At 41.4% G+C, this 16,481-nt stretch overlaps 1 protein-coding gene across 3 annotated transcripts in view; it reads left to right on the top strand.

The window, feature by feature from the left end:
* Window positions 1–16,250: 16,250 nt before the first annotated feature.
* Window positions 16,251–16,481, top strand: part of pmepa1 (prostate transmembrane protein, androgen induced 1) — a 42,627-nt gene continuing 42,396 nt past the window's right edge. For all 3 annotated transcript variants that reach the window (XM_061875056.1, XM_061875055.1, XM_061875054.1), the window contains exon 1: window positions 16,251–16,481. This exon is cut by the window's right edge and continues 34 nt beyond it. In XM_061875056.1, the coding sequence (XP_061731040.1) occupies window positions 16,431–16,481 (51 nt within the window). In that variant the 5' untranslated portion in view covers window positions 16,251–16,430.

Here is a 16,481-nt window from a genome sequence, read left to right as displayed (position 1 = left end):
TATAGGTTTTTTAAACATAAGATCATTGTCTCCTAAAACGTTGTTAGTTAATGATATTATCAGAGACAACAATCTTAACGTCATCGGTCTCAGCGAAACCTGGCTTAAACCAAACGACTTTTTTGCGCTAAATGAGGCATGTCCTCCTAACTTTACACATGCGCATATTGCCCGTCCGCTCAAAAGGGGTGGGGGGGTCGCACTAATATACAACGAAAACTTTAACCTTAGTCCTAACATAAATAATAAATATAAATCGTTTGAGGTGCTTACTATGAGGTCTGTCACACCGCTGCCTCTACACCTGGCTGTTATCTACCGCCCCCCAGGGCCCTATTCGGACTTTATTAATGAATCTCAGAGTTCGTTGCTGATCTAGTGACACACGCCGATAATATAATCATAATGGGGGACTTTAATATCCATATGAATACCCCATCGGACCCACCGTGCGTAGCGCTCCAGACTGTAATTGATAGCTGTGGTCTCACACAAATAATAAATGAACCCACGCATCGCAACGGTAATACGATAGACCTAGTGCTTGTCAGGGGCATCACCGTTTCAAAAGTTACGATACTCCCGTATACTAAAGTATTGTCCGATCATTACCTTACAAAATTCGAGGTTCAGACGCATGTTCGTCAAACTAATAATAATAATAACTGCTATAGCAGCCGCAACATTAATACAGCCACAACGACAACTCTTGCTGACCTACTGCCCTCGGTAATGGCACCATTCCCAAAGTATGTGGGCTCTATTGATAACCTCACTAACAACTTTAACGACGCCCTGCGCGAAACCATTGATAACATAGCACCGCTAAAGTTAAAAAAGGCTCCAAAAAAGCGCACCCCGTGGTTTACAGAAGAAACTAGAGCTCAGAAATTATTATGTAGAAAGCTGGAACGCAAATGGCGCACGACTAAACTTGAGGTGCACCATCAAGCATGGAGTGATGGTTTAATAACTTATAAACGCATGCTTACCTTAGCTAAAGCTAAATATTACTCAAATCTCATCCACCGTAATAAAAACGATCCTAAATTTTTGTTTAGTACGGTAGCATCGCTAACCCAACAAGGGACCCCTTCCAGTAGCTCAACCCACTCAGCTGATGACTTTATGCAATTCTTTAGTAAGAAAATTGAAGTCATTAGAAAGGAGATTAAAGACAATGCGTCCCAGCTACAACGGGGTTCTATTAACACTCACACGATTGTATATACGGCGGATACTGCCCTCCAAAATAGTTTCTCTCGTTTTGAGGAAATAACATTAGAGGAATTGTTACAACGTGTAAATGGAATAAAACAGACAACATGTTTACTTGACCCTCTTCCTGGGAAACTGATCAAGGAGCTCTTTGTATTATTAGGTCCATCAGTGCTAAATATTATAAACTTATCACTCTCCTCGGGCACTGTTCCCCTAGCATTCAAAAAAGCGGTTATTCATCCTCTTCTTAAAAGACCTAACCTCGATCCTGACCTCATGGTAAATTACCGACCGGTGTCTCACCTTCCCTTTATTTCAAAAATCCTTGAAAAAATTGTTGCGGAGCAGTTAAATGAACACTTAGCGTCTAACAATCTATGTGAAACCTTTCAATCCGGTTTCAGGGCAAATCACTCCACGGAGACAGCCCTCGCAAAAATGACTAATGATCTATTGCTAACGATGGATTCTGATGCGTCATCTATGTTGCTGCTCCTCGATCTTAGCGCTGCTTTCGATACCGTCGATCATAATATTTTATTAGAGCGTATCAAAACACGAATTGGTATGTCAGACTTAGCCCTGTCTTGGTTTAACTCTTATCTTACTGATAGGATGCAGTGTGTCTCCCATAACAATGTGACCTCGGACTACGTTAAGGTAACGTGTGGAGTTCCCCAGGGTTCGGTCCTTGGCCCTGCACTCTTCAGCATCTACATGCTGCCGCTAGGTGACATCATACGCAAATACGGTGGTAGCTTTCACTGTTATGCTGATGACACCCAACTCTACATGCCCCTAAAGCTGACCAACACGCCGGATTGTAGTCAGCTGGAGGCGTGTCTAAATGAAATTAAACAATGGATGTCCGCTAACTTTTTGCAACTCAACGCCAAAAAAACGGAAATGCTGATTATCGGTCCTGCTAGACACCGAACTCTATTTAATAATACAACTCTATCATTTGACAACCAAACAATTAAACAAGGCAACACGGTAAAGAATCTGGGTATTATCTTCGACCCAACTCTCTCCTTTGAGGCACACATTAAAAGCGTTACTAAAACGGCCTTCTTTCATCTCCGTAACATCGCTAAAATTCGCTCCATTCTGTCCACTAAAGACGCTGAGATCATTATCCATGCGTTTGTTACGTCTCGCCTCGACTACTGTAACGTATTATTTTCGGGTCTCCCCATGTCTAGCATTAAAAGATTACAGTTGGTACAAAATGCGGCTGCTAGACTTTTGACAAGAACAAGAAAGTTTGATCACATTACGCCTGTACTGGCTCACCTGCACTGGCTTCCTGTGCACTTAAGACGTGACTTTAAGGTTTTACTACTTACGTATAAAATACTACACGGTCTAGCTCCATCCTATCTTGCCGATTGTATTGTACCATATGTCCCGGCAAGAAATCTGCGTTCAAAGGACTCCGGCTTATTAGTGATTCCCAAAGCCCAAAAAAAGTCTGCGGGCTATAGAGCATTTTCCGTTCGGGCTCCAGTACTCTGGAATACCCTCCCGGTAACAGTTCGCGATGCCACCTCAGTAGAAGCATTTAAGTCTCACCTTAAAACTCATTTGTATACTCTAGCCTTTAAATAGACTCCCTTTTTAGACCAGTTGATCTGCCGTTTCTTTTCTTTTTCTTCTATGTCCCACTCTCCCGTGTGGAGGGGGTCCGGTCCGATCCGGTGGCCATGTACTGCTCGCCTGTGTATCGGCTGGGGACATCTCTGCGCTGCTGGTCCGCCTACGCTTGGGATGGTTTCCTGCTGGCTCCGCTGTGAACGGGACTCTCGCTGCTGTGTCTTGGATCCTCTTTGGACTGGACTCTCGCGACTGTGTTGTATCCATTGTGGATCGAACTTTCACAGTATCCTGTTAGATCCGCTCGACATCCATTGCTTTCCTCCTCTCTAAGGTTCTCATAGTCATCATTGTCACCAACGTCCCACTGGGTCATTATTGTCACCAATGTCCCACTGGGTGTGAGTTTTCCTTGCCCTTATGTGGGCCTACCGAGGATGTCGTGGTGGTTTGTGCAGCCCTTTGAGACACTAGTGATTTAGGGCTATATAAGTAAACATTGATTGATTGATTGATACTCATCCCGCGGGCCGGATAAAACTGTTCGCAGGCCTGATCCGTCCCGCGGGCCGTACGTTTGACACCCCTGATTTACAGCTTATAGCCGGATGTACAATAGCCCTTCCATCTTCTAGCCGTCCCTAGCGTTACTACTTGTATGGATTCTTCATTCATCACTTCAAGCCACGTTTGTAAGTTTTACTAAACCATCCCATGTATGATGTCAGTACTAGTGTTTTCATGCATAGTTGTACGTGTCATTGTAATATAATCGAGCTAGCGTCGTTAGCATTAACTAATATGCTAACACATTTACGAGTGTCTGTGTTAGTATTATTAACTTACAATGGAATTATTTTTGTTTTGTTTCAGTTTCACAAATTCCTCAGTAAATTCGCCAAAACGTCTTTGTGAAGTAATTGACTCTGTTTAGCTGATTGGAGAGCGAGCTTTTGCAACTAGTGGGTCCATGACGATGACTTCTGTTTTATTTGATCAGACGTTTTACTGTCGTGTGTCATGAACTGTTTGGAAACAATTAACGAATGTTAATAAACATTCATTAAATATTTCTGTGTAAATAACTAATTTTGCAACGTATCTGTGGCTAATAGTCTAGTGTGGCTAAAATACGGAAAACATTTTTTTAAATAAAATTTTGTGGGTATGGCTTATATACGCTCTATAGCAGGCCTGGGAAAATTAAGGCCCGGGGGCCATATGCAGCCCGTTAAGCTTTTCAATCCAGCCCGCCGGACATTCGCACAATTTTTTTTAGATCTTTAAGATGGAAAGTGTAGCTGCCATTATGATGTGCAGTGATGTTTTCTAATGACCGTAAGTCTGAACTATACAAAGTATTTCAATGGTTGGAATCTGCATGATATACTAATTACTATGGTCATCTAATTAGTTACTGTGGTAATCAAATGACTTACTCTGGTAATCTAATTAGTTACTACGGTAATGTAAGTCACAGCAGCTCAGACGAGGCACCAAGCAGTGTGGGTTGGGAGCGTTTCCACAGAGTGTTTCCAGACTGGCCAGCCAAAAGTGCGGGTGTCAGGGACAGCCACAGAAGGGGACAGTTTTACAACAAAGTTCTAAATCTTAGTGACATATCAAATACAGTGGCGCAAAAAAGTATCTAGTCAGCCACCGATTATGCAAGTTCTCCCACTTAAAATGATGACAGAGGTCTGTAATTTTCATCAAAGGTACACTTCAACTGTGAGAGACAGAATGTGAAAAAAAAATCCAGGAATTCACATAGTCGGAATTTTAAATAATTTATTTCTAAATTATGGTGGAAAATAAGTATTTGGTCAACCATTCAAAGCTCTCACTGATGGAAGGAGGTTTTGGTTCAAAATCTCACGATACATGGCCCCATTCATTCTTTCCTTAACACAGATCAATCGTCCTGTCCCCTTAGCAGAAAAACAGCCCCAAAGCATGATGTTTCCACCCCCATGCTTCACAGTAGGTATGGTGTTCTTGGGATGCAACTCAGTATTCTTCTTCCTCCAAACACGACGATTTGAGTTTATACCAAAAAGTTCTAATTTGGTTTCATCTGATCACATGACATTCACCCAATCCTCTGCGGTATCAACCATGTATCCATTTTGGTATAAACTCAACTCGTCGTGTAGCCCAGACCTGTCTCTCAGTGAAAATGTAGCCTAAAATACCACGACGGAGACCTCAGACTGTTGAACAACTTAAGCAACATTTTATCAACATTTTTTCCACCCCCATGCCACACAGTAGGTGTGGTGTTCTTGGGATGCAACTCAGTATTCTTCTTCCTCCAAACACGACGAGTTGAGTTTATATCAAAAAGTTATATTTTGGTTTCATATGACCACATCACATTCTCCCATGTGCTCTCTGGCAAACTTCAGACGGGCCTGGATATGCACTGGCTTAAGCAGGGGGACACGTCTGGCACTGCAGGATTTGATTCCGTCGGCGTAGTGTATTACTGATGGTAACCTTTGTTACTTTGGTCCCAGCTCTCTGCAGGTCATTCACTAGGTCCCCCTGTGTGGTTTTGGGATTTTTGCTCACTGTTCTCATGATCATTTTGACCTCACGGGATGAGCCCTAGATCAAGGGAGATTATCAGTGGTCTTGTATGTCTTCCATTTATAGTTAATATTGTAAATCCTACATTCTTTATTTCCATGTACATTCTGGGTGTGTCATTCAGTAAAAAAAAAACCTCAAATTCCATTCTGTTTTTCAAGGCGGTCTGTTATAATGTTTTTAGCATTCAATCAGACATTATTGTGAGGTTTTGTTGCCAAAAATAGACATACTGGGCCCCAGACACATTTATTTCTCAAAATTTGGCCACCGAGTCAAAATAATTGCCCAGGTCTGCCCTATAGTCTGTAAAATAAAGCATTTATTTTTATTTTAGCAAAAAAAGGTTTGAAATGTATGATAACATTATATTAAAATACTAACACAGTTTAAAATATATGCATTTGTATGCATTGCTTAATTTTTTTCTGTCAAACACTTTATTTCCACCGGGCTTTTTCAGGCCAAATAAAATGATGTGGCGGTCCAGATTTGGCCCCCAGGCCTAGAGTTTGACAATTGTGCAGTAAAAGAAGGTGGAGTACCCCACAGCGTGAATGTGGACTAGCATTTATACCCTGGTAGCATGGGAAACACACAAACACACACTATAAAGCTTGTGTGACTGATAGGGTTTCCTAACACAGCATTTCAGTGTGTGTGTGTGTGTGTGTGTGTGTGTGTGTGTGTGTGTGTCTGGGCTAATTACACATTGCCAAGCTCTTTCTCTCTCTCTCTCTCTCTCAGTCTCTCTCTCACACACACACACACACACACACACACACACACACACACGCTCTAATCGGCTTAGCTAGCGCTGCAGATTCATGCTGTAAACTGGGATGCAAAGTATTTACCAATTTGCTGGAACAGTATCAACTTCTAAAGAAACACATGTCTGTGTCTCTGTCTGTGCCTATACATGGACATGTGGTGGTGTGTGAAGGTGGAAAGTGGCTGTGGGGGACAGGGGGGGTTTGTTGTTGAGGGCAGACGGTGTCAGGTAATAAGATAGAAAAGGGATGAGAGGATTTGTTCTTCTTGCACACTGAGACAGACATTACCTCACACACTGCTGCAGTGTGCGCGTGCGTGTGCGCGCGTGTGTGTGCATAGTCCTCATTCTAATGTCCTAAAACTCTGATTTAACATCAAATGTGGAGTAAGCAAGAAGTGGAATGCATTCATAATGAAGGAGTGCTGACATAGCATCTACAACTTACAAGGTATACACAACACATCTATATTCCCCAGTGTGTTTTCCCAATATGCCTCCGCAAATGTCACCCAGTGAGTTTCCCCAGCACTGTGTCAACATCCACACACCACAACGACACCATGACGCACAACACGGCAATGTTACTCTCTATCTAAGGCATTATTTCATTCACTATGTCAGGGGTCACCAACCTTTTTGAAACCAAGAGCTATTTCTTGGGTACTGATTAATGCGAAGGGCTACCAGTTTGATACACGCTTAAATAAATTGCCAGAAATAGCCAACTTGCTCAATTAACCTTTAATAAACGTATCCCCATGCTAACTAGCATGGGGATACGTCGGCGGCTACATCCAGCGGCCTGTGAAGCAGCGGAGTCTAGTAGCAGCGGGGGCCGTCTACGGAGCAGACGCCAGCGGTGTGATCGGAAACGCGGATGTCGAGCGGGGCTAAAAACAAAGCAGAAGGCTAATCCCCACAGAACACCACTTCCCTCCACCCTGAAGACGGATTTAAATAAAGGATGCGAGACTACTGGTCTGGGTAAGGAGTCCGTTAAATTAGAACAAGTTTTTTCTGCTTTGAGTGTTTCAGAGTTGGACATGTGTGTGTACTGAGGTGGCTAACTATGATGCGTGCAGTTTATCAAAGCAACAAACAAACAATCGGAAAATCCCCGTTACTGAGGAGGCTAACCATGATGCGTGCAGTTTATCAAAGCAACAATCAAACAATCAGAACAGTCCCGTCGTATCAATTCCTAGATATGGTCGTAATTATACTGAATGCACTGGGCATAATAAACACAACATTATTAATATTGCTACTACGGATAATTTGATCAAAAATTCCCTAAAACAGCCCACTACCTATAATATAGGTTTTTTAAACATAAGATCATTGTCTCCCAAAACGTTGTTAGTTAATGATATCATCAGAGACAACAATCTTAACGTCATCGGTCTCAGTGAAACCTGGCTTAAACCAAACGACTTTTTTGCGCTAAATGAGGCATGTCCTCCTAACTTTACACATGCGCATATTGCCCGTCCGCTTAAAAGGGGTGGGGGGGTCGCACTAATATACAACGAAAACTTTAACCTTAGTCCTAACATAAATAATAAATATAAATCGTTTGAGGTGCTTACTATGAGGTCTGTCACACCGCTGCCTCTACACCTGGCTGTTATCTACCGCCCCCCAGGGCCCTGTTCGGACTTTATCAATGAATTCTCAGAGTTCGTTGCTGATCTAGTGACACACGCCGATAATATAATCATAATGGGGGACTTTAATATCCATATGAATACCCCATCGGACCCACCGTGCGTAGCGCTCCAGACTATAATTGATAGCTGTGGTCTCACACAAATAATAAATGAACCCACGCATCGCAACGGTAATACGATAGACCTAGTGCTTGTCAGGGGTATCACCGCTTCCAAAGTTACGATACTCCCGTATACTAAAGTATTGTCCGATCATTACCTTATAAAATTCGAGGTTCAGACGCATGTTCGTCAAACTAATAATAATAATAACTGCTATAGCAGCCGCAACATTAATACGGCCACAACGACAACTCTTGCTGACCTACTGCCCTCGGTAATAGCACCATTCCCAAAGTATGTGGGCTCTATTGATAACCTCACTAACAACTTTAACGACGCCCTGCGCGAAACCATTGATAACATAGCACCGCTAAAGTTAAAAAAGGCTCCAAAAAAGCGCACCCCGTGGTTTACAGAAGAAACTAGAGCTCAGAAATTATTATGCAGAAAGCTGGAACGCAAATGGCGCACGACTAAACTTGAGGTGCACCATCAAGCATTTAGTGATGGTTTAATAACTTATAAACGCATGCTTACCTTAGCTAAAGCTAATTATTACTCAAATCTCATCCACCGTAATAAAAACGATCCTAAATTTTTGTTTAGTACGGTAGCATCGCTAACCCAACAAGGGACTCCTTCCAGTAGCTCCACCCACTCAGCTGATGACTTTATGCAATTCTTTAGTAAGAAAATTGAAGTCATTAGAAAGGAGATTAAAGACAATGCGTCCCAGCTACAACGGGGTTCTATTAACACTGACACGATTGTATATACGGCGGATACTGCCCTCCAAAATAGTTTCTCTCGTTTTGAGGAAATAACATTAGAGGAATTGTTACAACGTGTAAATGGAATAAAACAAACAACATGTTGTAGCTGAGATAGGCGCCAGCGCCCCCCGCGACCCCGAAAGGGAATAAGCGGTAGAAAATGGATGGATGGAACATGTTTACTTGACCCTCTTCCTGGGAAACTGATCAAGGAGCTCTTTGTATTATTAGGTCCATCAGTGCTAAATATTATAAACTTATCACTTTCCTCGGGCACTGTTCCCCTAGCATTCAAAAAAGCGGTTATTCATCCTCTTCTTAAAAGACCTAACCTCTATCCTGACCTCATGGTAAACTACCGACCGGTGTCTCACCTTCCCTTTATTTCAAAAATCCTCGAAAAAATTGTTGCGGAGCAGTTAAATGAACACTTAGCGTCTAACAATCTATGTGAAACCTTTCAATCCGGTTTCAGGGCAAATCACTCGACGGAGACAGCCCTCGCAAAAATGACTAATGATCTATTGCTAACGATGGATTCTGATGCGTCATCTATGTTGCTGCTCCTCGATCTTAGCGCTGCTTTCGATACCGTCGATCATAATATTTCATTAGAACGTATCAAAACACGAATTGGTATGTCAGACTTAGCCCTGTCTTGGTTTAACTCTTATCTTACTGATAGGATGCAGTGTGTCTCCCATAACAATGTGACCTCGGACTACGTTAAGGTAACGTGTGGAGTTCCCCAGGGTTCGGTCCTTGGCCCTGCACTCTTCAGCATCTACATGCTGCCGCTAGGTGACATCATACGCAAATACGGTGGTAGCTTTCACTGTTATGCTGATGACACCCAACTCTACATGCCCCTAAAGCTGACCAACACGCCGGATTGTAGTCAGCTGGAGGCGTGTCTTAATGAAATTAAATAATGGATGTCCGCTAACTTTTTGCAACTCAACGCCAAAAAAACGGAAATGCTGATTATCGGTCCTGCTAGACACCGAACTCTATTTAATAATACAACTATAACATTTGACAACCAAACAATTAAACAAGGCGACACGGTAAAGAATCTGGGTATTATCTTCGACCCAACTCTCTCCTTTGAGGCACACATTAAAAGCGTTACTAAAACGGCCTTCTTTCATCTCCGTAATATCGCTAAGATTCGCTCCATTCTGTCCACTAAAGACGCTGAGATCATTATCCATGCGTTTGTTACGTCTTGCCTCGACTACTGTAACGTATTATTTTCGGGTCTCCCCATGTCTAGCATTAAAAGATTACAGTTGGTACAAAATGCGGCTGCTAGACTTTTGACAAGAACAAGAAAGTTTTATCACATTACGCCTGTACTGGCTCACCTGCACTGGCTTCCTGTGCACTTAAGATGTGACTTTAAGGTTTTACTACTTACGTATAAAATACTACACGGTCTAGCTCCATCCTATCTTGCCGATTGTATTGTACCATATGTCCCGGCAAGAAATCTGCGTTCAAAGGACTCCGGCTTGTTAGTGATTCCCAAAGCCCAAAAAAAGTCTGCGGGCTATAGAGCGTTTTCCGTTCGGGCTCCAGTACTCTGGAATGCCCTCCCGGTAACAGTTCGAGATGCCACCTCAGTAGAAGCATTTAAGTCTCACCTTAAAACTCATTTGTATACCTTTAAATAGACTCCCTTTTTAGACCAGTTGATCTGCTGTTTCTTTTCTTTTTCTTCTATGTCCCACTCTCCCCTGTGGAGGGGGTCCGGTCCGATCCGGGGGCCATGTACTGCTTGCCTGTGTATCGGCTGGGGACATCTCTGCGCTGCTGATCCGCCTCGACATCTCTGCGCTGCTGATCCGCCTCCGCTTGGGATGGTTTCCTGCTGGCTCCGCTGTGAACGGGACTCTCGCTGCTGAGTTGGACCCGCTTTGGACTGGACTCTCGCGACTGTGTTGGATCCATTGTGGATTGAACTTTCACAGTATCATGTTAGACCCGCTCGACATCCATTGCTTTCCTCCTCTCTAAGGTTCTCATAATCATTATTGTCACAGACGTCCCACTGGGTGTGAGTTTTCCTTGCCCTTATGTGGGCCTACCGAGGATGTCGTGGTGGTTTGTGCAGCCCTTTGAGACACTAGTGATTTAGGGCTATATAAGTAAACATTGATTGATTGATTGATATAAAACAATGGGTATTTCTGTCTGTCATTCCGTCGTACATTTTTTTTTCCTTTTACGAAAGGTTTTTTGTAGAGAATAAATGATGAAAAAATGACTTAATTGAACGGTTTAAAAGAGGAGAAAACAGGAAAAAAATTACATTTTGAAACATAGTTTACCTTCCATTTTGACTCTTTAAAATTCAGAATTCAACGGAAAAAAAGAAGAGAAAAACTAGCTAATTCGAATCTTTTAGAAAAAATTAAAAAAATTATTTATGGAACATCATGAGTCATTTTTCCTGATTAAGATTAATATTAGAATTTTGATGACATGTTTTAAATAGGTTAAAAAACAATCTGCATTTTGTTAGAGTATATAACAAATTGGATCAAGCTATATTTCTAACAAAGACAAATCATTATTTCTTCTAGATTTTCCAGAACAAAAATTCAAAAGACTTTGAAATAAGATTTAAATTTGATTCTAAAGATTTTCTAGATTTTTCAGGATATTTTTTTTTTATTTTAATCATAATAAGTTTGAAGAAATATTTCACAAATATTCTTTGTCGAAAAAACAGAAGCTAAAATGAAGAATTAAATTAAAATGTAGTTATTATTCTTTACAATAAAAAAAAATACTTGAGCATTCATTCAAATTGTCAGAAAGAAGAGGAAGGAATTTAAAAGGTAAAAGGTATATGTGTTTAAAAATCCTAAAATCATCTTTAAGGTTGTATTTTTTTCTCTAAAATTGTCTTTCTGAAAGTTATGAGAAGCAAAGTAAAAAAAATTAATGAATTTTTTTAAATAAGTGAAGACCTAGTCTTTAAAATATTTTTCTTGGATTTTCAAATACTATTTGAGTTTTGTCTCTCTTAGAATTAAAAATGTCGAGCCAAGCGAGTCCAGCTTGCTAGTAAATAAATACAATTAAAAAAAAATAGAGGCAGCTCACTGGTAAGTGCTGTTATATGAGCTATTTTTAGAACAGGCCAGCAGGCTACTCATCTGGTCCGTACGGGCGACCTGGTGCCCGCGGGCACCGCGTTGGTGACCCCTGCTCTATGTCAAAAGTGTATTGGCCAGCCGGGCAGCCTGTGTACACACTGCGGCCCAGGAGGGGGCAGCAGAGGCCAGGTCACTGCTGCAACTTTGACCTCTGACAGGGTAGGTGACCCAGGAGGATTAGTAGATCTGATTTACTTTGAGGCTTCACGGTGGCAGAGGGGTTAGTGCGTCTACCTCACAATACGAAGGTCCTGAGTAGCCCTGGGTTCAATCCCGGGCTCGGGATCTTTCTGCGTGGCATTTGCATGTTCTCCCTGTGACTGCGTGGGTTCCCTCCAAGTACTCCGGCTTCCTCCCACTTCCAAAGACATGCACCTGGGGATAGGTTGATTGGCAACACTAAAATTGGCCCCAGTGTGTGAATGTGAGTGTGAATGTTGTCTGTCTATCTGTGTTGGCCCTGCGATGAGGTGGCGACTTGTCCAGGGTGAACGCCGCCTTCCGCCCGATTGTAGCTGAGATAGGCACCAGCGCCCCCCGCAACCCCAAAGAGAATAAGAAATGGAATGGATGGATGAATTTACTTTGACCGCTTTTCAGACCATTGTCCTGTCATTAAAACAGAATTAACGCTGTAGTAAAGTTAAAGTTAAGTTGAAGTACCAATGATTATCACACACACACTAGGTGTGGCAAAATTATTCTCTGCATTTGACCCATCACCCTTGATCACCCCCTGGGAGGTGAGGGGAGCAGTGAGCAGCAGCAGTGGCCACGCCCGGGAATCATTTTTGGTGCTTTAACTCTCAATTACAGCCCTTAACAACAACACTAATAATAAGCAATGTGTCCGTCTAGTGTAGTTACTACGTTTTCAGTTGCAAACTTGCTCCCATTTTTTTATTTTTTTTATTTATTTTATAAACCTTTATTTATAATAAGCAGCATTTACAAACAATCAAGAAATAATAATAACCATAAACAAGTACAGAAACTACAGAGCTCCTAAAGCAGGCCTGGGCAATTATTTTGCCTTGGATGGTCAAAATTAGAAAAAATATGTTTAGGGGCCGGCATATCTATTTTTAGGAACACCAATACGAAACCTCACAATAATGTCTGCATAGTAAAAACGTTATGACAGACCGCCTTAAAAAAAAACGAATGGAATTTTACATTTTTTTACTGAATGACACCCATAATGTACATGAAAATAAAGAATGCTACAATATTAACTATGAAGGATAAAACACTGAATATTGACAACATATGAAGGTCACACCCCCTCTCCATCCACATATTTTACAATCAAATGAAACGCAACAAAAATGCAACAAAAACAACAACAACAAAAAAACCACCTACTATCTGATACATCTGATATATCAATAAGCATTAGAACTTTTTTTTAAAGATCTCCTTCCGCGTCCATCCCTGAGACCCACATTTCAGGCTGGCCGCTCTGTAAACACTCTTTGGAAACCTCGTCTGAGCTGCTGTGACTTAGATTACCATAGTAACTAATTAAATCACCATAGTAACTAATTATATTAACATAGTAACTTGTATATCATGCAAAAGCGCTGATTCTAACCATTGAAATACCTAGTATAGTTCAAGACTTACGGTCATTAGAAAACATCACTGCACATCATAATGGCAGCTACACTTTCCATCTTAAAGATGTAAAAAAAATAATTTGGGAATGTCCGGCGGACCAGATTGAAAAGCTTAACGGGCTGCATATGGCCCCCGGGCCTTAATTTGCCCATGTCTGCCCTAAAGCGACATGGATGTTTTGCGAGCTCTCACAAAAAGTTATTTTTCCTGTGTCAGTGAACCGGAAGTGAAACAGTCACAGTGAAGGAGGAGCGGGAGCATTCAAGAGCCTACCCATTATCTGTGCTCTGTTGTGGGACCATAACATGATTTGATGTCTTTATATGTCAGGCAAATACTAAAACAGAAATCAATAAACTTCTCCCACGGATGATGGGTAGGCTCCTCCATTCACTCATCCGGTTCACCATTGCTGTGTCTGTTTTACTTCCGGTTCACTGACATAGGAAAAAAAACTTTTGGGAGATCTCGCAAAACATTTTTTCCCCTCCATGTCCCTTTATGGGCTCCGTAACAAACAGTACAAAACAGCGCCAGGGGGTTTGTAAACTCAAGATATATATATATACATAGTTGGGAAATTGTGTTAGATGTAAATATAAATGGAATACAATGATTTACAAATCCTTTTCAACCCATATTCAATTGAATGCACTACAAAGACAAGATATTTGATGTACAAACTCATAAACTTGATTTTTTTTTTGCAAATAATAATTAACTTAGAATTTAATGGCTGCAACACCTGCCAAAGTAGTTGGGAAAGGGCATGTTCACCACTGTGTTACAGCACATTTTCTTTCAACAACACTCAATAAATGTTTAGGAACTGAGGAAACTAATTGTTGAAGCTTTGAAAGTGGAATTATTTACCATTTTTGCTTGATGTACAGCTTAAGATGTTCAACAGTCCGGGGTCTTGTTGTCGTATTTTACGCTTCATAATGCGTCACACATTTTCGATGGGAGATATGTCTGGACTGCAGGCGGGCCAGGAAAGTACCCACACTCTTTTACTACAAAGCCACACTGTTGTAACACGTGGCTTGGCATTGTCTTGCTGAAATAAGCAGGGGTGTCCATGATAACGTTGCTTGGATGACAACATATGTTGCTCCAAAACCTGTATGGACCATTCAGCATTAAAGGTGCCTTCACAGATGTGTAAGTTACCCATGCCTTGGGCACTAATACACCCCCATACCATTACAGATGCTGGCTTTTGAACTTTGCGCCTATAACAATCCGGATGGTTATTTTCCTCTTTGTTCCATAGGACACCACGTCCACAGTTTCCAAATATAATTTGAAATGTGGACTCGTCAGACCACAGAACACTTTTCCACTTTGCATCAGTCCATCTTAGACGGCGTTCCTGGGTGTTGTTGATAAATGGCTTTCGCTTTGCATAGTAGAGTTTTAACTTGCACTTACAGATGTAGCGACAAACTGTAGTTACTGACAGTGGTTTTAGGAAGTGTTCCTGAGCCCATGTAGTGATATCCTTTACACACTGATGTCGGTTTTTGATGCAGTACCGCCTGAGGGATCAAAGGTCCGTAATATCATCGCTTACGTGCAGTGATTTCTCCAGATTCTCTGAACCTGTTGATGATTTTACGGTCCGTAGATGGTAAAATCCCTAAATTCTTTGCAATAGCTCGATGAAAAATGTTGTTCTAAAACTGTTCAACAATTTGCTTAAAAATTGGTGACCTTCACCCCATCCTTGTTTGTGAATTACTTAGCATTTCATGGAAGCTGCTTTTCTACCCAATCACGGCACCTACCTGTTCCTAATTAGCCTGCACACTTGTGGGATGTTCCATATAACTGTTTGATGAGTATTCCTCAACTTTATCAGTATTTATTGGCACCTTTCCCAATTTCTTTGTCATGTGTTGCTGACATCAAATTCTAAAGTTAATGATTATTTGCAAAAAACAAAAATGTTTATCAGTTTGAACATCAAATATGTTGTCTTTGTAGCATATTCAACTGAATCTGGGTTGAAAATGATTTGCAAATCATTGTATTCTGTTTATGTTCACATCTAACACAATTTCCCAACTCATATGGAAACAGGGTTTGTATATATATATATATATATATATATATATATATATATATATATATATATGTGAAGCCATAGGCTCACACAAGTTCCGTAAATAATTAAAATTTGGAACACGGCATCATAGTTTTCACAGCTTTTTGGTTGTTAGAGGTCGAGAGTGTTTTAAAGTGGAGTTCTAATTCTTTTTTAAAAAGCCACAAGAAACAGGTCGTGTATTGAGAAACTTAAATTTATGAATATAAAACTTAACCAATAGTACAATGAGGTTGAAAATGTAAAATTCCTGTTCATACCATTTTTTCTTCATACAGTGTTAATCCAAAAAGCACATCGTTAAACCAACTTTGCTCACACTTTGTGATCATGAGTGAAGTCGACGCATGACGTCATTATTGGTCCAGACTGTCGTCACGTCGTCAAGGACTGCAGAACTACGTCATCTGTGTAGAGTCGTTAATGTTAGTATTTACAGGAAGAAAAACATAACACATGCTAATTGGCTAACTCTCTATTAGCGCTGATGGCTTTAGCAATGAGTGAGTGGGGAGTGACGTGAGCCGACACGCATCAGTCGTACACGCACACACGTGCACGTGCACGCGCGCAGAGAGAGAGAGAGGGAGAGAGAGAGGGAGAGAGAGAGGGGGGGGGGGGGGGCGGTTGGGGCTAGACTAGAGCTGCCAGACGTCTGCTAGCAGTTTAGTCGCCGGTCATACGGCGGACGAAACGGAACTGAGTCTTTTAGAAATAGTTTATTGCAACGTCCAAATTCGTATAGATAACTATAGTTGTAAGGAAGAAAAGGAGGTCGATGAGTTTAAATGTTCCTACTTAATGGGCGTCTTGAACGCAACAGCCGCCAATGTCTCGTGTGCGTGTGACTGC

The sequence above is a fragment of the Nerophis ophidion genome, linkage group LG16 (genome assembly GCF_033978795.1).
Source record: "Nerophis ophidion isolate RoL-2023_Sa linkage group LG16, RoL_Noph_v1.0, whole genome shotgun sequence".
In the NCBI taxonomy this organism is placed as follows: domain Eukaryota; kingdom Metazoa; phylum Chordata; class Actinopteri; order Syngnathiformes; family Syngnathidae; genus Nerophis; species Nerophis ophidion.
This window is presented reverse-complemented; position numbering and strand designations above follow the sequence as displayed.